This window comes from Gallus gallus, chromosome 12 (assembly GCF_016699485.2).
Source record: "Gallus gallus isolate bGalGal1 chromosome 12, bGalGal1.mat.broiler.GRCg7b, whole genome shotgun sequence".
Classification (NCBI taxonomy): domain Eukaryota; kingdom Metazoa; phylum Chordata; class Aves; order Galliformes; family Phasianidae; genus Gallus; species Gallus gallus.
This window is the reverse complement of record NC_052543.1, coordinates 5,492,171-5,520,117: the sequence shown is the minus strand read 5'-3', so window position 1 is coordinate 5,520,117 and position 27,947 is coordinate 5,492,171. Positions and strand designations below refer to the sequence as shown.

The 27,947-nt window shown below is 42.2% G+C and overlaps 1 protein-coding gene and 2 non-coding genes across 37 annotated transcripts in view; 2 read left to right on the top strand and 1 right to left on the bottom strand.

Annotated features, from left to right (window-relative positions):
• Window positions 1-27,947, top strand: part of IQSEC1 (IQ motif and Sec7 domain 1) — a 365,521-nt gene that overhangs the window by 279,707 nt on the left and 57,867 nt on the right. For 3 of the 35 annotated variants that reach the window (XM_040646653.2, XM_040646650.2, XM_015293458.4), the window contains exon 1: window positions 23,153-23,280. The exons of 27 other annotated variants lie outside the window; for them this stretch is intronic. In XM_040646653.2, coding sequence (XP_040502587.1) covers window positions 23,216-23,280 — 65 coding nt within the window. In that variant the 5' untranslated portion in view covers window positions 23,153-23,215. Of the gene's footprint in view, window positions 1-16,165; window positions 16,389-23,152; window positions 26,593-27,947 lie in introns of those variants that run through there. 5 more of the 35 variants (XM_046900095.1, XM_046900097.1, XM_046900098.1 and 2 more) reach the window with 5 other exon arrangements.
• Window positions 22,052-22,130, bottom strand: MIR12221-2 (microRNA mir-12221-2). The gene has a single exon (NR_161975.2). It is a non-coding gene; the product is annotated as a microRNA mir-12221-2 (primary transcript).
• On the top strand, window positions 22,055-22,132 carry MIR12221-1 (microRNA mir-12221-1). Its single transcript, NR_161974.2, has one exon. It is a non-coding gene; the product is annotated as a microRNA mir-12221-1 (primary transcript).

Here is a 27,947-nt window from a genome sequence, read left to right as displayed (position 1 = left end):
AGAGAAGCTCTGAGACAAACTCAGAGCATGGTCAGCGAGAACAGCAAAGACCTCCCTAAGGGAGAGGGAGCTGCTGACAGTCAATGGAGACATGACGTGGTGTTTTACATGAGGGCAAACCATCTGACTTCATTAACTGAGCTGACTCCTACACAAAAAAATTAATCTTGAAGCACCGTTTACCATCCACCCCAAATGATATAGTTGCATCGTCAGCATGGAGGGGCCGTCAGGCAGTTTCTCTTATGTGTAATAGGAATTGTAGCTCCTAATGTATGCTTTGCTATAGATGCTTGCCAAAACTCATTCTACGGCAGTTAATGAGGGTTTCTTCAAGGAAAAATGTCCATGTTATTTGGCTACCAGAGCACTGCACATTTCCCAACCTTTAAATTAAGAGGAAGGAATTTTGGCTAGAATAATATCTATGTATATTGTTTTCTGGAGCTCTTCTGAAGGAAAACTTTACAAAAGCAGGTTTGATCTCTATCAATGAGGTTCCAGAAGCTTTTCCCAAATACTTAGGGGATCTGGAATGTGTTTTTCTAATTACTGAGGGTCTTTTTATTTTATCTTCTTATCAGAAAGAGAGGAGGCCTCAGCCACAGTTTGAGGAAGTAATTTTTCAATATGCATGAAATGTTCCAAGCGAGTGCCAAAACAGGGTGGAGCAGTGAGTTCTGTGGCTGAGATCAGCACTACCAAGAGCTGTGGCCTGCTGACCGTACGTTCCAGTGATGATGTAACCCTAATTTAATGTTCATTTTTTTAATTCTGTGAATTCTCAGAGTATTCTTTTTTTTCCCTCGCAGTCTCAGCCCACTGATTCCTTATTAGCTTGTGCAAAATGTCTGCAGTTACAATTCCCTGACGGGTGTGAACAACGTTGTCCTGGCCTGGCTGCACCTCTGAGCTTTTGAGCCTCCCCCAGCCCTGCTAAGGATGAATATACAATATTTTGTGCTTCTATTTCTCAGCAAAGTGAACAAATGAGAGAGAGATTTTAGATTGATATATAATCAGTTCTTCTGTGAGCCTACAATAGTTGAATGTACATAAATGGACAGGCATTCAAGACAACACCCTTCTTACCCACTGAGGGCTTAACCGTAGCTTTATTTCAGAGAAAACTGCTACTAACTTTAGTGGCAGAGCCCTTTTTATTGCTAGCACTGTGGAAATTCTCCTCTATACAGTTTACTTCAGCTGTGGCCGGCTGCTGACCCTAAACTGTCATTTACAATAGTGCTAAAATGCCACCTTACATGTTTTTCATACAGTGAGTTGGCATTTCGTGACAACCGAATGTGAGGTTGCCTGATGTAATTACTATGAGGGATAATGGAGAATAGACACGTCAAGTATCTAAGGAAATACTCTGTTCTGAAGGCTTGCATATTTGGTTGACTTTTGGCAGCAGATTCTTCCTGTCAGCACATCTGAGGAATGCCTCCACCACACTGTTGCTCGGCGAAGATTAAGCACAAAGGGTCCAACAGGGCTAATCCTCAGGGCTGTTCTGAATGAACTGTGCGTGGACCTCTTGCATAACAAGTTCAGGAAGGCTGCCTGGCTCGAAGGAGCCCTTTAAAAACACTTTTCAAAAGCTGCTGTAACAGCCCAGCACCGTAGGCAGCCTTTTGAGTTGGTTAAATAAAGTGATTCATAAGCACTCACGTGATAAAGTTCAAGAGTGCCACAGTGGACTCAGGGTGTATTTGAGTTTGCTTTGGACACCCACCAGAGTTCTGCATCTTCCAGGTAATATGAATTTGATTGTTAAGGTTATTGCTTCAGGGGAGAAGGCATTCAAATTCTTGTTCCCAGTTCCTGAAATTACTGCAGGATCTGTTGGGTGGAGGTACACTTCTGCAGCTGCTGTCCCTGTGGAGTAGTCGGAACTCTTCCAGCTACACAAAGGTGGAGCAGCTCTCTCACACCACCACATACAGCCACTCCTCCTGAGAGGGAAGCACCCATCGGTGTGGGAATGAAATGGCCACAGTTTGTTGCAAATTGCTATCTTAGCTCATGACAGATGACTGAACTATTCCTCTTAGCCTTCCTTGGTGTGGCACAATACTGATAGCTAAGGAGAGGCCACAGAGGCTTTCCAAGCTGAGACATAACCTTACTCCTTCTGCATCTTGAGTTGGTTCCCACAGAGCTTTTTCATAGAGGAGGAACATGACAAAGAATAGGAAATTGCAATTTTAGGCAAATTGTCTCTTTTCTGAATGATCTGGCAATGCCAATGTCCAAACATCTGGGGCTTACCAGCTAGATGTAAGGTCAGAACTACCTCGTAGACAGACTGTCACAAGGGAATCCAATAGTATTTACCCTGGGGGCTGGGAAGTTCTGTCATTCATTTCAGAAAGCAAGTGAGAAGAGAATTCACCCTGTTTTTATTCCAGCCTATACATCCACACCTTGTAAATACAATTGAGGTGGAGGCTTTTAAGTATATTTTTACAGCTTGTTTTGGAGGTCATGTAAGCAGGTTACCGTTATAAAACTACTGTGGAAAGTGGGATGTACTTACTGCTGTAAGAAACCTGACCTGGAATAATGACAGCCTTATAGGCTATGGAAGAGGAACAGCTGATACTGATACAGGTGAAGAGTTGAGAGTTGGCAGCTACTTGTGTATGTATACATAGGATGAAATAGTTAGCATAAGTACATGTCTAAAAATAGCTATTCCCCTGTGTGTGTGTTCTGAACAGGAAGATTAACAACACATGTTGTGGCACCTTGGCTTTCTGGTAGATGATTTACATTCCTCTACTGTCTTTCATAGGACATAAATGTTTGCAGTGGGCACATTGTATATGGTAGCGTTTTGGGCACCTGCTTAAGTGAAAATTCCGAAGTAAATGTTTCTCCTTTGGAATTCACTAAGCACTTTTCAGGACACTTTTTAATGTGCTGCTTTCACTTCATTGGTGGCATGATTAAAACACGACTGCATCCCATCCACACTGCACTGCTGTCTCATTTTCCTCACCCTTGGAGTTTAAGTACAGTCTATATAGCTAAATATATATGTATAAATATTATGCCTATCTGCAGAACAGTATATACCCACACAGAAAATCAGGGAACTAAAATACTGCTTTCAGAAGGATCTTAATCAGTACAGGGTTATTTAGTCTTTAAAGACTTAAACAGAATGCTATGAGTGATTCAGAGCCAGGAGGACTCCAGCAGCTTACAGACCCCCGAGTCCAGGACTCCCTGTGGCACTGTGTTGTGATCCAGCAGCTAGAGCAAAACAGCCAGTGGGATCCTGGGGTGTGTGAACTGTGCACCATCTCAGAAGGACAGTCTTAAGATTCTGCTGTGAGTATACCTGTTAAAGTACCAATCCCATCTCAGTTCTTACGTTTATGAAATAATAAGTCTAACCTGCCTTTTGGAGTTGTTAACTGCAAAGTCTCTTTGAGAATGCAGTGCTTGGGGTTCTTGTTAGCCTCAGAGCCCAGTCCGTGTAAGCAGCTAAGGCTTTTGGAAGCTAGCATGGACTTGGCTGTGGGGGATTTCTTTTTTTCCCCACTGTGGAAGGCGATTAACATAAATGGTTAAATGTGTGGTTCATCTTCCATCTGCCTATGTGTTTGTACTTGAGAATTAGGTTATGTTGTTTGTTCTTATTGTTTTGAACAGTATCTTAGGAAAATGTGTTGATGAAAGTGATGTGACAGTGTGATTAACTGTCAAATCAGCAGCCATGTACTGCTGATGATGCAGGAGTTGGCCTAAGCTGAGAACATCAGGTTGTGTGGAACAATTTTCTTTAGTCCAGTCTCGTATTAACTGCTTTGCCTTCTGTGATGTCTGCTTTGTGTCACAGCCTCCGGAGCCTGCCTTCTATGCTGCGTTCCTCCTCCCATGCAAGGAGGAGAAAAACAGCCAGTGTTAGAATGAAGGAGTAAGTAGTCCTTCTGAGGTGATTACAGGTTATTCCTTTGTTATTGTCCTTGTTCCTAAGGTTATTACTTTGGTTATTCCTGCAGTGCTGGAAGTATTCTTCTTAATGAGTTACAGTTTTAGTACTTTCATGTGGCGTGCCTTTATGCTTAGCTGACAGTCTGCCTTCTCTGTAGCTCTGTGAACAGAGGATCTTCCTACCCCCAACTGTTGTGGCTTCGCTGATGCTGTTCTGCTTTGACTCGTGGCAGGATATTGCAGAACTGTGTTTTGTATGATGTATGGGTATGGAAATTCTGTTCGTAAATGAGATTCTTTGTTCCTATTAAGTTAATATCTTTGCCTGGATCTTAGAAGTGAAAATGGGGATAGTAAATTATTACTGTGAGTTAAACTGCAGTGAACATGAAAGCAGGGCTGTTACAGCCCCATCTGAACGGTTACTGCAGCCACTGTGGGTAGCAGGAGCAGCACTACAGCTGAGATTTTGAGCTGTGTTAGAAAACTGATCCTCAGGAGTTTTCCTTTTTTCCATTTCTTCTTTTCCCAAAGGGTTTGCTGCTGCTAGAAGTGCAAAATGAAATGATTCGAATTATTTTCTGATCGCCGCCTCATAACAGAGCTGTGGTCTTGGCCTTCATTGGTCTTGATGAAATAGGAGAGCTCAAGTTCCTAGTTCAGGATAGAAAACCCCATGCTCCCCCTGTAATGCTTCGGTTTCATCTCCTGCTCCAGCCAGGGAGTCTCTTGAGTAGAAAGGTTGTAAATAGGATAGGTTATAAATACACAAATATTTTGTTCTGTTTATGAGAAAAGCTTGAATACTGCAGCTATGGGGAAAAAAGGTCATCCAGGCTGAGGCACCTTAGCTGGAATCTTTAAAAGCAAAGCCCTGTATCTTAGCGTGAGGCAAGCGTTGTCAGCATCACAGCCAGAAATTGGGCTCTCAGTGCCCTTTGGCGTCCTGTGAGAAGTACCATCTGTCTTTGAAACTCCCCCCTCAGTCCTGGATTGAGATTTCGTTCTTGCCCCAGAAGCTTTGAACCCTGGCTTAGTTTCAAAGGCTGTTTATTTATTTCTTTATAGTAGCCTAGCCTGTGATTTGAAGCATGTTTCTGGCCTGTCGTCCACAGGGAAAGCAGTGAGTTCCATGACCTGTCACCCAGGCTGGTTAGCCAAGGAGGACCTTGATGATCTGTGCCTTCCATTGTCTGTTCATAAAATGTGCTTTATGAAAGCCAGCTTAGTTTTAGAAGTAATGTCTGCAAATGCTGTCAGGAAAGGTACGCTGACTTATTAAAACAGATGCTACTTTTCAGACTTCCACTTTCCAGATTACTACCAGTCACTATTAATACCAAATGGGTATTCAGGATCTAAAACTCATACGCAGAGTTGTGACTGTACAGGAGTGCAGAAAATCCTTGCAATAGTCTCAGATGATGGCCCATCTCTTAAAATGTTAACACTTCGTATGCTACAATTATTTTAATATAATTTGACTTGCAGTAATATGAAAATATTATTCCAATTCCCTCAAAATTAAACATTTACAACGGCTAATGGTGTATTTTGCATTTTAAAATTTTATCTTGTTAATATTTATAAATTCTTGTACAAAATGCACTGGCATTCAAGGCATTAATGTAGATGTTACAATTTCCATCAAAAGTATCTTAATTTAACAAATGCCTAATCTGAAGTAGAACATGCAGTAAAAAAAAAGTTAGCTTTTACTGCACATAGAGGAAATACAGTAATTAAAGTGTGATTTCTATTGGAAAATACGAACAAAATAACACAGTTATTCCATATCCCATGTTCAGGCTTCTCGTTGGCTGTGTCAGCTGTTGGAGCACAACCACTTCAGTTGCAGTGGAGCTGCAAGGTGCTGTGCCAGGGGTGGGCACTGCTGAGGAGATTTACTGCAATTCTGCCATTCACTGCTATTTGTCCCCTCACTTTGTGTGCTCTTTTGCTTCACTAAGATGCATGCTGGTTTCATTATTCATCCATAAATCAAGAACAACTTTGAAACAGACTATATTGGAAAACACAGATGAATAATAGCACTAATAATAATCTGTGATATTTCATGCCCTACAAATTCCCTCTCTTTGCTATCCACATGTGTATTTTTACATCCAGAATGCTCTCTTCATCTGAGAAGCAAAGCACCTTAAGATGCTTAAAGCTTTTGTTCAGGGCTGGCGTTACACAAAGCTGCTGTGCTGTTTCTCCACGCTGCAACAGGATGATTTCAATGCAAATTTTTCAGTGGAAGAGAAGGCACTTTGCTTTATCATTCTGACAGTGATCGTAAATTGCTCTCTTGCCAGGCATGAGCAGCAAGATGTATCTGAGAGATTGGAGGAAGGATGTTTTCCGAAGTACATCTTTATTGATAGGCTTTTACTTTCCTGCATCAAAACTGAAGCAAAATGTATAGTACGTCACCTGGTCTTTAATGCTTCCGTGTGTACAAATGACAACTTAATCAGTGTAGGAAAAGAAGCTGTGGAAAGGTGAGCAGCACCAGCAGGCTGACCCCAGGAAAGCCCCAGCTGCCTGCACTGCCCGTAGTGTTTGTTAGCAGTGTCAGGTAAGACGGTGCCCAGGATGTTTTAGTCTGAAATGACAGATTTATGTGACTAGGAGGAAGTAGAGATGTATATATTTCTGTAAGCCACGTTTGTTTCTGTTCTCAGCAAACAAAGCTAACAAAGTTTTATCTCTTGTGGTGTTCTTGTAAAAGCTAGCTATAAATACTGAACTGAGCTATTTCAGCAGAGCCTTTGTACCAACTCTTTTTTTAGCATCTGTCTCTTAGGCTATTGTGCTTCCTTGCACTGCTGGGTTCACCTGAAAGGCTGCTTGAATTCTTCATATGTTGACCTTTTCATTCTACAGAAATGTAAATCCATATTGAGCCTTTTATCCTGAATTGCAAGTTTTATCTGTTTTAATAAAATGGATTGGAAAATCCATGTTATTTCTACCATTTAAATAGAATTAGAAGGCTAAATGAAGAGGGCATATTCCCCAGAAAACTTTGACTTTTGTTTTTGAGATTGACTGCTACACATAGAGCTTTGGGTTTGCAGCTGGTTTAGGAAAGGTCACCAAGGGCCATCGATAGGTTTATAGGCTTCAGGTTTGTGCATGTCATGTTATGCTCTAGGTGCACATTTAGCCACACATATAGGCATAGGTATCTGCATTCATTTGAGCCTGTTAGCCACGCTGGAAGCTTACTGACTTCCCATCAGCTCCAGTGAAGCCAACGCTTTTGCTGATGATGAGGAGCTTGCGTCTGGTTACGAGTGCCAACAGCAATGTGTCTGTTGGTTGAGCCCATGGAATATTAATATTATTTAACGATTGTCTGCAGCAGGAGGATCAACAAACAGCTTCCTGTTTTTGGAACACTACAAAATCCAAATGTGTCTGAATAACTGTTGTGATAGCATGACAGAAGCAGGCCGGGTGACTCCATTCTAAAGTCTGAAAAAGAGAAAACAGAGCAGGGAAAGCTGTCAGAGCATGGCTATGTGCACCAATTAACAATGTATATGTAAAATGAAATAATTTTAAAAAACAGCAAACACAAAACATCTTCCATTCTCATACTAAAGCAGCAAAAAGCCCTAATTTCAGCATCATGATGTTTTTGTCTGGCCTCTTGATTAGACTATGTCTGATCACACTTTGTAGAAATGAACCAAGATGAGATGCTTTTTTTGTACCTTTGCCTTTCCCCTGGAGGGGAGCATTCTGATGGCTCTGGTAAATTGATTAAATTAGGTTTTGAATGATACAGACTTTGAACATTCAGTGTAGTTCCGGATGTTTCCTGTAGCAGAAACTAACTTGCTTCAGGCATTTGTCCCCTGCCTGGGATTCTGCCAAACCCTTCCCTGCAAGCAGATCGGTCTGAAGCACCAACTGTGGTTACAGCCATCCAGAAAGCCTCACTTGCTAGAGTTTGTCTCTGAATCCTGCAGCCTCAGCTTTCATGAGGAGCCAGAGCTTCTCTACCTCCTCCACAGACACAAAGGGAATTGCCATTCTGTGGGCCACAGCCCCACATGGGTCAGCAGGATCTGAAAAGCGTAAGAGCAGAAATATATTCTCCAAGATGAAGTCCCCCAGGAAACCTTTCTGACAGCTCATTTGCCTCTCTTTTTATGTTTATACTGCTTATTTGCTGACACAGTCGTGCAGTACTTCATATGGAACAAGTGAGTGTGAACACATGGGAGTGCAAAGCTGAGTGTTGTAAGAGGACTGTCCTGGGTAGAGAGAACCTCACATGCAGTTGGAACTAGTCTGAGTAAATCCCTGATATTTTAATGTAGTCATTTAGTGGCTGCAATAGAATCCATAGCTGACCAAAAGTTATTTGAAACATTTACAGAAGTACTTGGACCTTTTATTAACAGTTTTAGAGTAATTAATCCTTCATTTTTAGAAAGAATTAATGAAGAACACAGGTGCCATTATACTCCTTCGCATGGTCCTCATAGCATAATGTAAGCCATGCAGAGCATGTGCAGAAATTTTCAGCAGATGTCTGCTCAAGAGCATGTCTTTGACTTGCAAGGAGATTGCAGTTTGTGAGCAGACAGGGCAACTTGTCTTGAACACAGGGGAGAAAAGAGTGATCTTGGATGGCATACAGCACATACATAATATTTGCAAATTTGGGAGAAACAATGAATGACTTTTTTCTTATTAACACGTTTTGTGACTGTACGCATTTGGAAGAGAAATCTTATTTCTCATCATCCAGACAGAAGCAGCAGTGGGGCTGAAAACTGGGTCTGCACGGAATACTGTGTGATGAGTGCTGGTGGCGCTGGAGCTCAGGGCCTTTTATTTTGAGCATTTTGGATTATTGGCTTTACATCTATATGTTTGATTGAAGGGAGGGTAAATCTAGATTTGCTAAATGAGCAGCTTTCTTTGGAGCTCTTATGGTAATGTTTTAGGCAAGTTCCAGGGGGCTGACGGGTCAGCCTGCAGGCATTTAAGTAGCACTGAATGCTGTGTTGCAGTGCGGAAGGCTTCCTTACTTTGGTAGTAGTGTTGCTGCTTCTTTTCAACAGACCATGCTACAAAGCAGTGTACAAACAGCAGTGTTGGCATGCTTTCTTTGGGCTTAAATTTTATATATAAAACATCTCAACTCTGTATCATGGAAAGATGATGGCAGCTGTGAGAAGTGGCTACTGAAGGAAACGCGTTTCCTTTCAACTTCCATCTACAGTGAGGACAGTCTTGTCTGTCTGGTTCCATCCCAGGGCTCAATACAGCACTGGACAGGAGCTCGAGCAGAAATAATGTCCTCTCAGTTACTCTGTCTTGGGAAGGGCTGCATGAGGTCCATCAGATGCTTACACAACATCCGTTTTAAGGAAGAGTCTGAGAATATCCATCGTACTCTTTTTACAGACTTCAAAATATGTTTTTTTCTACAGATTTCAGGAAGAATCCATTTGAAATAATTCCAGCTTGGATGCTTTGATTATTTCTTTCCTTCTGTCTTACTGGAGAGTTCTCAAAACAATTTAAAAAAGAAAAAAAAAGAAAGTGATGAGTATTTCACTATTAGTGAAAGCTAATTTCATCTATTAAAAACAAGGAAAAAACAACAGAACAAATGCCCACACACCATCCTGCCATCAATACTGAATGTAACTCTCATCCTTAATATTTAGAGTATGCTTGCAAGTAGGCATTTCACATTAAATAAATATAAGGGAACATCACTGACTTAAATACCGAAATCGGTTCTGTTGACTTCATAGGCAAGGTCAAAGCAAAATAAGTGACCTGTAAACACGCTGTAGTTCACAACATGCAGGAAGAGAATCGTGTAGATAAGATGCATCTTTTCTACTGGTTGTGCATCTGAAAAGTTATTTGTTGAGACTCACTGTGATTGGTAACGAGAGATTGCTACGTGATTTGGAAGAAAAATTACCAGAATGGTCGTACAAGGAAGCAACTGGTGCAGTTTAGGCACATTAAAGTAATTTTGCTATGATTTTTGTAAAGTTGTTTCATAACTGTTTACGTAAGAAGCATGAATTATGTTGACAGTGGAGAATGGTTATTAAAACAATACAGAGTAGCAAGATCAAAAATTCTGAATCTTTTTCTGTAGGAAGAAAAATGTCATTACTTGAAGTCAAGTATGACTGAAATAATTTAAACTGATAGAGCAATACTTCACATTTCAATTACTTTGCAGTTCATAATTTAAACGAGAGATGGCATAGCATACAAACTGCTGATCCAATCAAGTAAATGCAAAAGGTTTCTAACGTTTTTTGAGCTACATTAATATTCATTTTTCCCCCATCTCTAGGAAGGTAGAAGTCTCTTCCTGTGCTTATGTACCAGTTTTCTCTGTTGATAACTGAATGTAAGTGCTTGTCCTCCAGTTATTTCATTCTTTTCAGTGGGATGGAAAGCAGGAATAACCATGGCATTATGCATGTGCAGAAATAATTGGAGGTTACCAGAATAGCCATAGGTAACAGTGCATGTTCTCACTGCACTGCACTTCTGTACTCCGTGGGTTATTTAAGGAGCCTGTCGGAAGTTGGACTGCTAGCTCAGCAGGCTGCTTTTGTGTGACAGGCTGCAGGCCCAAAGCAGTCCGCTCATGGTGAACATAATGGGCTGTTTGGACAGTAGTATTATAAATTTCCCTTCAGGATTATAGAGAGGGATTTCAGAGGTGTGGTCCCTGTACAGCACAGCTGGTGACGTTCTCAGCTGCCACTTGGGAGCTGGGAGGGTCAGCTTGGTTTGCACAAAGGCACAGTGGGTGTCGTGCCACTTCATCTCAGGTTTTTACCAAGAGTAAAATACCTGCTGTACCTGAAAATGGGTTTCCCGAAAAAAAGTGTTAATTGTCAACTCTTTAGCTTCACTTTTTTTGGTTCCTCTGACAATGTGCTGCAGTCTCCTGTGCACACGCATGGTGGGTTTGCACCTTAAGCTTATCTTTCCATTTGATTTAGAGTAAGAGTTCAGCTGTACAGTTGGTAAAATAGCATTCATACTAGAAACCTTCTGTGGTCAGCAATGACTTTCAGCCTATGAAAGAGCCCACATTGTCGTCATCCGTACTTGTCATACCTGTCAAGCCCATTAGATAGAAAAGCCAGGGGCAGGTTTCCATACAGTGACACTGGCTGCAACTGGATCCTGTCTTACTCTGTGCCAGTTGTATTGGATTCCGGCTGCGTGTTGCCAGCCATGCTCTGCACTCAGTTACCACTGGGCAATCCCATCCGCAAATTAAAACGTTTCTTGTAATTTAGTCTTCTGGATTCTTGACCAGCAGAGCTTGAAACATGCTGAGAAAAATTCTACCCTGGAGTAGGAGGAAATCTCCCTAGTCGGTTAACATGAAAGGATAGCAAGTGATTTAAGTGCCAGTGCTTTGCAGTCCTGTGTGTGTTGAGCTGAGGAGGAAAAACTGCAGAGTTCTTCACATCCAGAGCATTTTTCCTTCTTATTAGTGAGCATAAGTAATGCTGATACGAACTAGTTCACTGAAAATTCATACAGCGAGTGCCAGAGATCACCCATTTACAGCACATTCTGTATTATTCCTTTTATTGCTTCTAGCTCGTTTTTATTTGTCAAATTACTGCACTTTATAGCAGTGGATTAGAGGGAGAAAGGGAGATTTTACCTCTTATGGTGGCAGAGAAAATGAATTTCTGTTGAAAGGACTTCCTGTTTCTGATCTCCAGATTGCTTAGCAGCTTCTCCTAAGACACCTGAGGGTGATTCGTAACATAAATCAAGTGGTTGCATTTGAAATTCCTTGTAGGCACTGATTGTAGCCTATACCATGTAATTAATTAGCATAATAGTTTTCCATTTTCTTTTTGTCTAGGGTGTAGATGAATCTTAACTTATCAATATTTGCTGTGACAGGGCAAGAAGTTAATCAAAACTTAAAAGTGCCTTCAGTAAAGGAATGTATTGCAAAGTAATCTTATTGTTGTGAGTGATAAAAACAGTTCTCTTTGCCATTTTGCTTTTTGAAGGCAGTGATCAAAATACACTTTTGCTTATGGCATGAGGTCTCCTAATGCACACCGCAGGAATTCTCCTTCAAACAGCTGGCAGGAGGCTCTGCTCAGACAGCCCTGCTGGCTCTTCGCTGGGACATGGCAGTGCTGGTTTATGTTGCACTCTCATTCTTTCTGGACTTAGTTTTTTTAATGTAGGCTCAAAACTATGAGTAAGTAAGCGGTAAGCGGTAATTTGAGAAGATGAACAATTAGCATCCTACCATCTTACCATTGTCTCTTCAGTGAGTGTGCACTTGTGCCAAAATATAGCCTTGTGCAGGATGAACTTCAGGAGGTTCCAAAAGGAAACAAAAAGTCTCCTGTTCATCCATGAACAAGCATGTGCTGTGTATCAGTGTATGCAAATTGTTCCTTCTGTACATATTTTACTAACGTTGCCTTATGGAAGTTCCAGGCAAATGTGGTAGATGCTTTTCAAGCGGTGGCCGTTCCCCAGGGGTGATCCCAGAGCACTGTGTGTGTCTGGCCATGGGCTGGCTGTGCGCTGCCCAAGGGACGTGCAGTGCTTTGCACCAAAGGCTTTCCCAGTCCCTGTTTTTCCTTAATGTAGCAGCATAGGTCAGTGTTAGAAATAAGATCATTTGAAGGTACGTTTAGATACACATTTGCAGCTAAGTGTCTGATCTATACAGGCGCGTTCAGCATGGCAAGCCTAAGGGACAGTATTAAGGAGAAATCTACGAGAGCATGTTGGAACATATTTAATCCTCCTTATATTTGAATTTATCACTCCGTGGTAATACATAATGTGCTTCTAAATCTCCGATGCATTGCATGTAAATTCCAGTCCAGTAACTAAAATTTCATATTTTCTGATCATTCCTTTTCTCTTGTTTAATAATATTTAGAAAGGTAATGTTAAGCTGTCCTACTCTGGCGTGTTGCCTCCTCCAGTCAGAAGGAGGTGCATGGTAGATGTGTTTTCAGGTAGTGGAGCTGAGAGCTGGGAGGCGCATGGTGCCTGCTGGCAGGTCAGTGAGGAAAGCGTGTGTCCCATCTCTGTCACTCAGCTCTGTCCTGCTCTGCTGTGCCACGGCAGGTTGGCACATGGAGCTCAGGCAGCATGCCAGGCAGCCCTGTAGTAGTGAGCAGTGCAGCCCAGTCTTTTTTCTGAGAGTTCATCCAGACTCCATAGGGAGGACAAAATGCTGCCCTCTGGTCTCAGGAAACTGCAGAATAAAAATATTGCTGTTGCAACGTTATTTATTATGCTATTTATTGTGTTTGGGGATGGAATGTTTCTCTTCTGAGGTGTGTATTTATTGGTTTCTCTTGTATTTCTGCTTATTTATATCTGGCTCAAAATACCATTCAAAGTTTCTATTAGCTATAAAAGTTACCATGGAGAAAGTCAATATTTGTTTGCATAATTTACCCTAGGACTGAATGCCATTTCCTCCATTCCCCTTCTTGCAGCTCGTCCACATAAGAGTTTTTATGGCTACTGAATCGAGTTCAGGGACTTAAGTCAATTAGTGGAGGTTTATACTTTGCTACCACACACAGTGCTATTGTCAACACCACAGCTGTTTCCTAGGTTATGTATATATAGAGGGTGACCTTAGTACAGTAGCTCGTTTTGCAGTGTGATCACTGTTGGTGAATGTGGTTTTGTGTTGGGTTTTTTTCCTTAATGATCACTTTTTGCTGCATCCTAAATAAATCTGTAAACAACAGCCTGCCTGCCAATTTGGTGTGAGGGGGCTCTGTAGTGCCAACAGAGTGGTTTGCAGTATCGGGCAGTGAGCATAAGAGTGTGCAGCAGCTAAAAAGTGGCATCGGTAAATATTCCTGGCTTTTAATTTAGTCTTCTGAGTGATACAGTGCATCTTCATGGTGAGACCTTTAAAAGCAAACACCCTTCCTGTATTCTGCACTGTGCAGGGGTGCACTAATGCTGAAGCCATGAAAATATTTTACTAAAATACTTCTAAATACAACATTAGATCCATGAGAAGACTTTCTCTGTAACATTCTTATTCATTTGCTGAAATAAGCAGTCAGTTTAAAAAAAAGTCATTTATTTACCTTAAAATTGGGTTTCCATCAACTGTCATATGTACACATATATGGTATATATGGGATGTTTATATACATATATATACATTTTTTTATATATGTAGGGCATTTCAGTGATGCTTGTCATTGAATAAACGTTTTGAACTTAGTGGTTGCTATCAAAATAAACAACTGTAATGCAATCTGAGCCTCAAGTAGAAAAAATACTGAGTTTAGAATGCTACTTGCAGGACATGGAAAATATGCACTTCTCCACACTGTGTGCTGTACACATGATTTCTCAATATAGCACATTATTTAGCTAGAAGTTACTAATGCTCATATGGAAAGGCACTGTTTTATACAGAACATAAATAAGCAATGTTAAGATATTTACTTTAATCCTGGCTGATAATTTCTCTCATAGCCTTCAGGCAGTATTTGTGGAGTTTGGAATTCTTTCACATTCTTTTTTCAAAGGAACACAGTTGTGTTTTCCAGAATTAGCCAGTAGTCATAAAGCTGTGTTAAAAGTAGTCGTTTATTGTTCTGCTTGGCTTTTGTGTAGGTGCAAAACACAATGGGCACACACAAATTCACTCATCTTACTGAAATTGAGAAAAGCTTCAACAGGAAAAGAAAACATTCTAAGCAAACCAAACTATGCTTTTCTTGCAGATTGAGAGCTTTTGAGACGATGCTGATGACGTGAAGCATAACTAAGTGTTGTTAATCTCAGCTGTCTGCTAAGCCCAAATAAATGCTTTGCACAGACAGCACGTTATTACTGACATAGAATGAAAGTGGGGAAAAAAGGGGGAAGCTGCAGGGAACCTTTCCGTGTTGTGTATTTTTAAGAGAGAGCTTGACATCCACCAGGTGCTTCAAGAGCATTAATATGCTATATAATAGCTGCCTGGATTGTAGGAATCATCTCAATGTTCTTATTTTGTCCAACCTCATTTGAGGGCTTTTCATTCAGTGGCAAGTTTGCTAACTGCCGTGTGGGCTGGCTGTGGAGCTTGCCATCACCCTGTGTCAGTGGGTTTCCTTAGGGCTTTTTAGCAGTGGTATTTAGTCATACTAAAATGCCCCAAATCATAATAATGTTTTCACTGTAGTCTCATCTGGAGATAATACGTGAAGGTAAAGAACAACAATGAAAGTTTGCATTGCTTTTCTTTGTGCCTTCAGTGGGTCTTACTAATTCTAACTGCTACTCGCAGCTGTCCTATACAAGTTGAAACGTCCAAAATTCATCTGCCAAAATCAGATGAATCTCTTTATGTTCTGCTCTGCATCCACAAATGAAAATTTGTCTGTAAGGAGGTAAGGAAGCTGCAGAGGTGACAACCAGAGCCGAGGGTGGAGATAAACCACTTCTTTCAGTGGCAGTGCTTAATCTGGCCATAAATGATAGAATCATAGAATGGCCCGGGTTGAAAAGGACCGCAGTGATCATCGAGTTCCAACCCCCTGCTATGTGCAGGGTTGCCAACCAGCAGACCAGGCTGCCCAGAGCCACATCCAGCCTGGCCTTGAATGCCCCCAGGGATGGGGCATCCACAGCCTCCTTGGGCAACCTGTTCAGTGCGTCACCATCCTCTGGGTGAAAAAATTCCTCTGCATTCCTTCTGCTGTATGGGAGAATTACCTCACGTTAGTCATCTGTGATCACTAAGGAACACTTCAGAAACAGAGCTTTTAGCTTCAGCTGTCTCTCTGTGTGACCTGCTGCTTTAGAGCATCAGAGTGTGCATCAGCACAGACCTGGTGATACCACCCATGCTCAGCAGTGGCACTGCCAGCACAGCCAGTGAGATCCTGCACTGGGGACGTCGTGTTGCCAGCGCCCACTTCCCAGTGTCTGCTGTGCTGTGAGAACTCAGGGTTCAGTGGAGGACATGGCACTCCAGGTGAGAAAAAGGTGGAGCCTGTCATACGTATTTCACTCTTCAGAGACAAAGGACTATTAGATGTACCATAGTATCACCAGACTGGTAAACTGCAATCACCTTGTATTTGCAGTACAGAGTTCTGGTTTATTGCCCCTAAGAATGCAGACCAAAGGTCTTCCTCTCCTTTTTATTCTGTTTTCATATACAATTCCTGGCAATAGTAGAGTGGCCTTCTTAGCTTACAGATGAAGTCCTTTCCAGTGCGGCTCTCTGGCTCCTTGTCAGTGTCTGCGCTTTCCTGGGGGGTTTACAAGCATCTGCTCTCCTTCTGACCGTGGATTTGTACAAAGAAGGTGTTTTCTCTTGAAGAACCACTGCTCGCTGTTGGTAAACCTGCTCACAGCTTGTACTGCTCAGGCACAGCTCCGCGGCTGGGGTGAGTCACGGCACCATCCATGGATGCTGAGGGTCTCCTGGTTGTGTTTTTTGAAAGGGAATTTGCATGTAATTCAAACAAAAATTAATAATCACACAGGCTATGGATCTGTCGAAAGAAGTTTTGAACTGCTTAGTAATGTTATAATGAAATGTAGTTATCCAGTAACTGCTGAATGCTTTTGAATGCCGGAAGTGTGTCTTGCTGTGAGCGGCACTAGGGGAAGCAGCACTAGGCAGAACAAGAATAAAAGATCCTCTCAGAAGCAGCATGATCAGTTTTTCAGAGTTCTTTGAGAGAAAATTCTACATGCTGTACTAAGTAAAAACGCTCTCTAACGTTATTTATTTGGATGTTGTTCCTGTAGATGTAAATAATCTGTGTTGCAGCATACGTAATACCATTTACAATAGCTTTCCATACAAGTGTGGGTTTGGAGGATCACCTGCTGACTTTGAGTCACAAAATCAGGTCAGAGTACTGACAGCAGAGAATTTTGAGTCAGGAATCCTGGCTTTGGGCGACTGGTGTGACTCTGATCTAATCCTCTTTGTGCTTTGCTTTTTCCATCTCTGAAATTCTGTGTGTTTTACAACTTGCTATAGCTTTCTGGGTTGTCTGGTTTGCATATGCTACTTTACTAGATGAATCTTAGCATTTAATAATGTTTTTATCTATATGTTTATGTCTAAGGAAACTGCCTCCCCCCCTAGCAACTCCCCCTCCCCCCCAGGTCAAAATCAGAATGTTGATTCAAATCCTCTAACCAGGGGGAGAGTTTGCTACAGACTTACAGACTTCAGGCTTTCACTGGCAAGGTTTCCTTTGAGGAGCAAAAGACAGACCCTTTTCTTTCCTCACTCTCAAAAGCTGAGTGTCTTGTTTTATGGAATGGAATAAAGAAGCTGAATGTGTAGATCTGCTTCACTTTTAGCTCTCCTAGAGATCTGCAAGGTTACTTAGAATAGTTACTGTGGTTTTCCTCTCTTAGGGTTTGTGGTCTTTGTGCTTCAGTATCGCCATCTTTCACATGGGGATAAAACTATCTTATATTTTGTGAAGGTGTGGTGTGCTTTTCTTTTTTGAGATAGGTAGTTGCAAATGACAGCATGCAGTCTACAACCCCCCCAAGTCAGAGATTTCCATTGCCTTAAATAGCCTTTGGATCTGTTCTTAGAAGAGCAGAATGACTACAAAGATTCATTGTTTTGCCTGCTCCATGGCAACTGACGCCATAAGGCCTTTTCCCACATGTGTTTATTTAAAGGCCTTTTAAGTTCAGTTAAAAAATGATGTAAAGTTGTAATTATTGTTTTAATTCCAATTTTTGTGTTATTGGCATTTAAAAAAAAAAAAAGTGAACTAGGACACAGCCATAGGAAATGAATGAGCTTATATGAGAGAAGATAGAAAATCCATTCTGGGGATAGAAAACCAGGATAAGTGCAGTGAAGAATTGCCTGGTATATTTGAGAACTTCCAGGTAATTCCAGGTCCTGTGGGAAAGTGACCATGGTGTGCTGTGTCTATACAGTTATGGAATCAGTTGATGTTTATTAACAATTTTCATGTGACACCTGAAGGGAATATTGTGAAAAGGCATTGTGCTGTACACTCTGGAAATCAATATATCCCAATGTTGTTAAAAAAAAAAAAAAAAGGCAGTTTATTTTCCTGAAGTGTACGGGTAACCATGGAGGGAGGGAGCATGAGAAGCTGAGAATTCATCATGGGGAGAGGAGGGGGATCTTTGTATGTTAGCGTAATTTTTTCAGGCAGTGAGTTGGATTAATAGCCCCCAAAAGCCGACTGAGAAAGAAGTGACGTGTTTAGGCCCATGGGTGTATTTTATTGTACAAGACTTCGTGTGTTCATGTTCTGTATATACAGAGAGAACCTGAGAACCCTAGTTGTTTTCTTTTTTTTCCTTCCTTGGGCAGCACTTCGCTTTTGTTCAAGCAAAATGCAAGATAAATGCCCATTTTGGCCTTTTAAGTCTTGGAAATAATAGTGTATTTAATGTGATTAAGTTGGGAATTACCCTTAAGCAGGGTCATAATTACTGTAGATTTAGATGACATGTTTTACAAATTGCTGTGTGCTTGTAATTCCAAATTGAGTTTGTTGTACTCTGGGGTTTATAAACTTTATCTTAGCTATTAATGTATTAAATAACAGTGATTTATGTATATTACTGGGTATACCAAAATTTCAGTGTTGTGCTTAATTTAAGGTTTAATTATGTTTCTGTACTAGAAATAAAACGCAGCTTTAGCACGGAAGACTGAATAGTTTAACATTCACTACTGAAGAGTTAAATATAGCAACGATAGCAAAATTGAAGCTGCATTTGTGAACTGGTCTTTAGTATTTACTGGTCGCGCTGACCGAAAACTAGAGTGCCATGCAGTGGGTGGACCAACAACTACAGTGAGTTAACCAGCTATCAATAGTAAGCTTTTCCTGAGGTCAGCCTGCCTGCTTGCTTTGGAATTATTTACCCCTAATTTCCGACCTAGTGAGGATGAGTTCCTAGTGTGAAATCTTGCTTTACTTCCTCTTGCACACAGATTTCCTAGTTCCTTAATTTCTTCTTAAGTCAGCTGGATCTTTTTTTATGAAGCAGAAATGACTTTGTGTCGTATTATTAATTGTGCTCCAACAGTTTGCTAGGAGCAAGGATACTAAGATAGGAAAACTTACTTTCTTCTCTCCTTACCCTGCTCTGTGTTGTTCCACAGTATCCTGGTGGCAGCTCCAATGCCAGCCAGATGTCAAAATGGCAGTTGGGGAACAAGGAGCATACAGCCTCTGTGTGTCATATTGGTTTTGCCAAAGCCTCCTAGAAAGTACAGATGAAGTGGAGTAGAAGTCCACGTGAGCTCTGTTTGATCCCCTCCTGGCCACCCTCTTCTGAGGCCTGAAACATCACCTCTGTGTTTGGTACAAAGCATGACATACTGTTCCTCTGTCATTAGGAAAGAAAAATCCTGTAGCTGTGTGCCACTAAAAAGATTGTCCTAAAAACTCAAGCCCCACCTGTCTATGAAAAATCACAACCTGCCTCTTACCTGATGGGTTGTGGTCCAGCTAAGATGGGTTTAGAATGCTTAAACATAAACAGAAGATCCTTCCAAAAATAATTGCATCAGGCTGCCTTGACACAGAAGCCACAATGCCATCTGTGTAGGAGCATCAATAATTTGTTTTTTCTGTGTTTAATTTCCCGTGTCAGAATACATGTGAGATCTTGTGTTTATAGAATACTTTGCCATTTAATCTCTACTTCAGGTTTTAAAGACTAAAATCAATTTAGAAGTAATTTAATGGAAATTTTACAGGAGAATGGTCAAAGCAAACTGAGAATTTGGGATTGTTGAGGGTGAGGGAAGCTATAACAATTATCCACGTGGTATTTGAAATGAGGTTTGTTAGCACTGATTGGTTGTTTTTCTTATCTAGCATACATGCTTGTATCTGCTGAAGGAAGATTGGAACAGGTTCTGAAAACAAACATTTTCAGAAAATTCTTTGACTGCTTTTGAGATCAGTGTCTGAGCTGCTCTTTCTGGCTTATATCCTCCCGCACAGCCTACATTCAAACTGTCTGCACTTGGTCTCTCCTCTGGAAACCAGTTTCCATTTAGCAGCTGACTTGTGGACTGCTTATGTCTGCTTTGGATTTGTGCCTGATTACACATAGAGACAAAGCTTGGAGCAGAAGGGCATTGAGTCAGGACCAGAAAAACATGGAATGGTTGTAGCGTCTGTCTACGATGTCAAAGACTTCTGTGTGAAGAGGCTGCCTGAATAACTGTGAGATCTTGAAAGTAGGCACTGCAATGTAAATAGTCTCTGGTTTATAGACGTGCAGTAACATCACTATCAAAACAGTTAGTGTAGGTGTGTCCTTCCTTAACATATTTGAGTTTCACTGAAAGCTGGTTAGACTCGGTCTTATTGGAATCCATGTCTAATGCCTCCTTAGGAAACTGCAGAAGGCACATTCAATCCAAATCTTTAACTGGGATTAAGTCATTTTGATTCTTTTATCATCAGAAAGATATGATCAGTTCTCATGGTATATATTGTAAGTAAAAAATACGTTGTATACACAATACAAGGACACATCTGAGCCTTTTATTGTGCTCTTTCTTGTACCTGATTTGTTTAAGCAACGTTTTTAGCTTCTGACTAAACTTCTGAGAATTCTCCAAGCTACAGGGATCTGTGCTGTTTTTATGTGCTGGAATGTTTTCATTACTAAAAAATATAGTGCAAATTGCTCTCCTTCCACAAAAAAAAAAAAAAAAAAAAAAAAAGAACTTCAGTAAAAACTGTGCAGCTGATTATGAATGAAGCCTTTAGCAGTGAACTCACTGGCCATGTGTCCCCCTAACACCCCCTCCTACCCCTGAAAAAAGAACAAAAAACTCAGCCCTCCAAGAATGGTTCTTGTTTTCTTAATTACTTTCCAGTTCTCCCGTACGCTGGCATCTAAACGAAGACAAGGAGTGGCTGTGGTTAGACAGTTTCCCAACTTACACAGACATGATGCTTATTTTGATGAAGGGAAACTTAATTTGGAAAGCAAGTTGTTTTGATGGTTGCATGAAGTGTTTTCACAGGAAACTCAAAATTCATCTTGCTTTCTTGTATTATTACAGGATATTAATCATGCTGGCCTTGCTGTTTTTTGCAACACTCATTTCTGTGTACCTGTAGGCAGCAATATTTGTCACTGGCTTTATAGTGCAGTTTCAGCTGTTCTTTTTGAGCTGTAAAACTAAAAATGCTTTGGGAGTAGTCTTTGTAAACTGTGAAGAGCAAGTCATTTTCAAAAGTTATTTGTGGTGTAGATCAGCAGAGGAACTTGGGAGGCATTTTGAACACGGGCAGGCAGCTGGTAAGGCACTGTTCCCTGGCAGCAACAGGTTCCAGAACTGGCTGGTTCCTTAGCTCTTTGGAGCTTGGATTAACCTTCCAGATGCACTGCAAGCCCTCTTTTATTCCAGGCTCTGAGGGAGGGTGGCTTGGAAAGCCTCATGAAGCATAATCATCTTCATTAGGAAAAAAAGTGTTTAAATACTGTGTGGAAAAAAAAATCATGCAATTTCAGCATTAGTATTTTTGCAGAACGGTGTGGTTTCTACAGAAGAGGTGTGTGAATACATAAGGCTATGAAAGTTAAACCACCTTTTTCAGTACTGTAGGAGATAAGATGGTTTTTATTTATAAATTACCAGGTTTTAATTAACTCTGTTTAGACTTCATTTTTTGCATTACTTTAATCACTGCATGGTGGATCCACTTAAAAAAATAATAATGGGAGAGATTCTTATTCATCTGTCAAACAGAGTGATGATGAAATTCAGATATTCTCTATGATTCTAGTGAGGAGCTATTGCCTGCCAGAACTTGCTTTACTACAGAGCTGCTGTGCTTTCTGAAGCAGTGGAAGTTTCCCACTTAGAAACGCTGAGAATACTGAGGGCATGATACAGCAAAAGCTAGAAGCTTTCTGGGTCAGGATTCAGTGAAGCAGCAAGAGATAATAGGACCTTAACTTTTTTTTTTTTTTTTTGAATTATTCATTTTTATCCAAAAATCTGGCTCTGGTAGAGGTATATTTTTTGCTATTATAAATCAGCCACTTCTCACAAAGCAGCGGACAAAGGACGATGGCACATGAACTGTCACAGGCCTCCACAGCACTTCGTGTGCCATCGTCCTTTGTCCGCTGCTTTGTGTGCGCTCTGCCGGATGAGTGCGCGTTCTGCCCTGTAATGGAGAACCTCAGCCCATCTCATTCTAATGCAGTGTATAAAAAACACTTTATTGAAAAGAAATAGGATGGGGGCTGTTATGCTAACATTCAAAGCAACAACAGGGAAGCTTAGATGCTGTTGTTTTGAATGTCTGCGAAGTTGACGACACTGCTCCATTCCATTGCCGAGCTGCATGCCTCAGAATAAATGGGTGGGATATGTGCCACCAGCACAGCTGCTGCCATTGCCTTGAGCTAGGGTTTTAAGCAGGCTGCACTCCTATTTTATGCTCCTATTCTGGAGGATCTGAAGTATTTTTAGCTTTGCTGTTGTGTGCTGTGCTTTCCAGGGATGCTCGTTGGGCTGCGGCAGAAGCACAGCGCGGCCCTGCGCCGGGCCTTGGCGTTCCCAGTCCCACACACGCTTTTCACGTTGGACTTTTAAGTAATTTCAAAGAAACTTGAAGGATTTTTTAACAGATGGCGGAGGAGAGAACTGAGGCACGTGGGAACAGCTGGACGCTGAAAACAAAAAAAAGTAATAATAATCTGGATGTTTGTGAGCCGCTCTGCTCGGAAGGTGTCTATTCGAAAAGCCACTGTGCTTTGCCTGAAACGGGAGCTCCGGGCTTTCCTGAGGAGGCCCCGATCTCCCTGCTGAAGAGGCGGGCAGGCCGCGCGAAGGACTCGCTGTAGATGTAATTAACAGTCTCCAGGCTTTAATTATGCCCGCGTAGCGCTCAGGAAAACCCCTCCCGGGCTGCCGCGAGGCACCTGCGCGCCGCCGGGCTCCGGGCCGGCTCCGGCGGGCACCGCTGGTTCTCGAGGTGAGCGCCGCGGCCCTGAGGTGTAGCGCGTTCCCGGGGCAACCGCCCTCAGCGCGTGCGCGCGGGACGGTGGGGGGGCGCGAGCCGCTTCGGGCGCGCGCCCTCCCCCTCCCGCCGCGCGCCTTTCCCGCCCGCCCCGCGAGCGGCCGCCGAGGGGAGCGGGCGGGGGCGGGGCGCCGAGGGGCGGCTATGGTGGCAGCGCGGAGCTCTCCGCCCGCGACTTCGGCCCAGCCATGTGGTGCCTGCACTGCAGCTCCGAGAGGACCCAGTCGCTGCTGGAGCTGGAGCTTGACAGCTGGTAAGCCGCGCCGCGGGGCCGCGCTCGGCGGAGCGCCGTCCCGTCACACAAAGGGCTCCGCTCGCCGCCCGGCCTCCTCCTCCGTCGCCGGTCCCGGAATGGGGAAAGCGGGCGGGCAGCGGGGCCCGGCGGCTCCGGGTCGGTGCGGCGCGGAGGCGGCGCTCCGCCCGCAGCCGCGGCTCCGCGGAGCCGCCGCCGTCCGAGCGCCTCTCGCTGCCGCTCGGCGGCACGCGATGTGTGGAACTGCCCGCAGCTTTCCGAGGAGGTGCGCTTCGGTGCGTGCCACGGGCAGGGCGCGCTTCTCTTCGGTAACTTTGCTGTAGTTTGAGAAATCGCACGGCTGTCGGCGTCGTGCCTCGGAGCTGTCGGGGTGCGCCGGGACCCCCAGCCGGGCGGAGCGGGCGCGGGGCTCGGAGGCCTCTGCAGAGACACGGTGAGCGGCTGCTGCGAGAAGAAAGGAAATTTGGGCTTGTCGCGTTAACGTGTGCCGCCTCGTATCGCTGTGGTGCTGTTAACTGAGTGGTGTGTCAAAATTACAGAACCGCAGTCCTGAGCTGCTTGAATACTGGATGTCCAAATCAGCGTCTGGACACCGTGCGCAGACATCCGTCTGGCCTTTGGGTGGTCCTGTGCCGAGCCAGCGGTTGGACTCAGTGATCTGTATGGGTCCCGTCCAGCTCGGGATATTCTAGGATTCCAAAAAATAACTTGATGACACTCAGTGCTGTTGCAGAAACCCCCAGCTGAAGGAGACAAATTAAATTGGGTGTGTGCTTGTGTGGAGAAACATAAAAGGAGGAAGTGACTGGATCCAGTGTAACTGCTGGTGACTGCTGCGGTGTCTTTCCTGTTAAAGAAAGAAAAAGGTGGTTTTTTTGGTGCGAAAAATGTTGGATAATGCAGTTTACAGTCATATATCTGAGTCTGTTTTTATCCTTAAGGAACACAATAAAGTTGAGCTGGGAAGCTGCCTGTGTGCAGTTGGGACTATTTGCATAAAGCACTTTACATTTGCATGACTTGCTCATAACATAATTCCTAAACGTTCCCTCAGTTACACATTGCCCGTATTCACACAGTAATATTTTGCCATTCAGTCATTGTTTCAGTGTTTTTTTCCGATGTTTGCACATTGCTATATTGGCACTTCCTTTCAGTTAAACTTGATTATTCTGCCTGATGTGTTGAAAGAGGAATTGCTGAGTACTTAGTTTGGATGGTTGTGTTTAACTGTTTCTGTTCTTGTGGCAGATACCCGTGTATAATCAGAATTCGTTACATCTCTGTAGTGCTTTCGGGGAACTCCAGCCCTGCTAAATAAAATGACCCATCTCTCATTTTGCATCTACTTTTGTATCAGGTTTGCTGTGTTGTTATGTCCTGCTGTTCTAGTTCTGAAATTGCAGCTATTGAGGGTAGTGCCACATAGTATCCTGTTGTCTTTTTTCAGTTACTTAAATAGATGGCCTAGTCCATGTTGAGGTTTCATGTGGGAAGTCAGCTAGCATCTTTGTTTTATTTTCCCTATTCCTACTAATTTGATGTAGTCAAAGTTACCAATTCTAATACGTGAGATGGAACTAACCAGGGAAGGTTATAGCACTCACTATATCAACAGCTTTTAGTTGTTTCTTCACCCCTTCAGATGCTCTCCTAGAATCCTCCCACAGTTAAAAACAATTTGCAACTTCAGTCCTTTAAATACCTGTAATTCAATACTTTGAATACAGGTAAGGAAGCTTGAAGTGTTCTGTTTTACACCCGAAAAGTACACGTACCAAGCAGAACAGTAACTGGTTTGTTGCTCTGCTTAGAAGTGTGTATGGGGAGGTTGCTAGGAGCCCAGGCACTGAGCTCTGGCTGGGCAGAGGCCCTCCCTGCTGGAGGAGGTGTGCTCACTGGCGCTGGGCAGGGTGCTTCTCTTGAGACCCGGGATGTGGTTTCTTCTCAAGAAAGGACTGGATGGCCTTACGTGTTACTTCTCACCTTGTGAGCACGTTGCAAAATTGCAACATTAACATTTGCTGAAGAGAAATACATTTTTGTTTGTATGGCTGTAGAAAGTATTCCTCCAAGTATTTAGCATCGTGAGAATAGTCTTCCATAACTTCCAGATTGGAGTTGTTTCACACCTGTGAGGTGCTAGGTTTCAGGTACAACAACTACTTCAAAACAGTTTTTCTTTATGTTGATCATGTTTTCTTCTAGGTAGAAAGATGGCAATTCAGGGATCAAACTTTCTGAACAGAGAGGGAAATCTCGTAATTCCATAGTTGATTTTGAATGCTTAATAATTTATCCTTGAAAACTGCATTTGCCCTAACAGCAAGAAGTAGTAGCTGTGAATGACGAAGGCTAGCCTGGTGGTAGCCCATCCCCTGTTGGTGGCTGCAGGGTGTATCCTGGGCCCAAGCCAGCAGTTTTCCAGCTGTGGTATTTAATGTCTCCCCACTTATTTTGCCTGTGCTTCTTGATTTTTTGACACCCCTCCAGCCTGGACATCAGGCATCTAGCAGACCACTGGGAAACGTGTGCTAGGAGTGAGATGCTGTTTTACTAGTGAAACATGTCCTCTTGCATACTGTCTGGTGTTCCACTTGGAATTCAAGGCACTGTATTGCCCTAACTTGATAGCTTCAGCTGTGCTTCTCTCAATGAGTAACACTGTATTTAGCCTGCTCTCAGGGTATCTTTATTTTGGAAATATTAATGTCATAGAACTGTCCTGGAACTTATCCATCACACTTCAGTAGGATCTCATGGATTCAGACTAACATGCCCTTTGTTGTAAACCCACACAGCTCCCAGTTCCTGCCCAGTTCTGACAGATGCAAAGGAATGGTTCATGCTACATGGTAGCTGTGCTTGTGTTCAAAAAACTGTGGAGCACCAGAATTTGATGAGAAAAAAAACTTAGTTGCTTTGAGCATCGTGATACATGGATGTAGAATAACTGGGCTGTGCCCCTTCATTGCAGGGGTTTACAATCATTTAGGAAGGGTGCAACTTTGTTAATCTTTCAGCATTCATGTAGTTATTTTTTTATCAGAATCAATGGGAACTTTATCATTAATTTTAGAGTTGGGCATATTTTAATCACAGAAGCTGTCAATCAATTATAGCTTTTTATGTTTATTTAATAACAGAACTGCAGGAGGTCTCAGAAACTGTAGTCAAGATGGAGCCCTGATTGCCCTAGTTGTTACATTAAATGTATGAGGATGTGCCCTTAACCTACATATTGCCCGATCAACAGAACACTCAAGTATATGAGCAGGGTTTGAGGAGAAGCATGTTATTGTGTTGTATTTGGTAAGTGCTTTGTTTAGCTTTCATTTATATTTAAGCAGAGTATAGACACAAGCCAAATTCATGTTCCCAATTTCACTTCTATTTTTCTGTTGTCTAACAAGACTGTTGTGTTACAAGAACAGAATTAAGCCCTGAACTCTTAAGTTCATTTTTTTAGCATCTTGTATGTTACTATTTTACACCAATATTTATATAAATATAGATTTTGTTTAATTTACGCTTCTTTATTTTCCAGAAAATACCGACCATGGGCTTTTACTAACACTTAGTAACCAAAAACATTTTAGTTACATAAATACAGACCTTCTTGCATGTTGCAGGAATTGGATTTTCTTTTGGGTAAGGACAATTGTAATTAGGGTACAGACAGAGATGGTGAGTATACTGCGCTGCTGTGATTTGACTCCAGGTTTCCAGAGAAGAACAGATGCTGCTTTAATCCACTGTAGCACAAAGCCCTAGTATTACGTTAAAGAGGGCTGCAAATTTAGCTAAATAAATCTTCTTTTGCTTCTTTACCCCAGACAAAGGCATTTTCATAAAATTATCATGAATAATTTTAAATTATAATCTTTCAAATTGCAATTAATAAAAATAAAGTAAAAAAAAAAAAAAGCCAAGTTTTGACACGATAAAAAATCAAACTCTTTTATCTTTGTGGGAGAAGTGGAATATTGAAATGATGGCTTTGGGAGCCTTTAATTCAGGAAATTGATGTAGTATATCTGATAATCAGATTCTTTCAGTAGTTCAGTGTCATTTGAGTTGAACTTGTGCTTAAAAACAAAGGACTCAATTCCCTGTTGCTTTGTGTTGTGCAAACAGAAACAAAATGCAGCATTTGTGACTTGGTTTCCATTCACATAGTGACTACATGCAGGGTGGGGAAATAGACGAAGAATCCAAAGTCTGTCAGTCCTGTTTTGAGGGGCACTTCCATTCTTTGGTCCAAAAAATCTCAGTTTCCCCTTAGAGATCTTCCAGATTAAGAAGGATGGACGTGTCAGGAGTTCAAATGCTGTGGTAAGAGTTTAGATAAAAAGAAAGCTAACTTCCTTCTGTTTGTTGATATGTCTATGTGACCCCTCAGGTCTTCTTTATGATCCAATGTGGATACAAACCCCATATATCTTCTGTTACAGGGTGTATTTACCGCTATTCCTATATCTGTACTACATAAAGTTCACAATTTTACTTTTATTTATTTTTCACTCCCAACCTTCATGGTAGAATGGACCAGACTTGATCTCAGATCACGTGGAGAATTAAATAGAGCAGCAGCCATGAGCACTGAAGCTCAGACATCTGTATGTTGGGCTGTATGTAACTTGAGTTTAGCGTATTCTTTGTAGCAT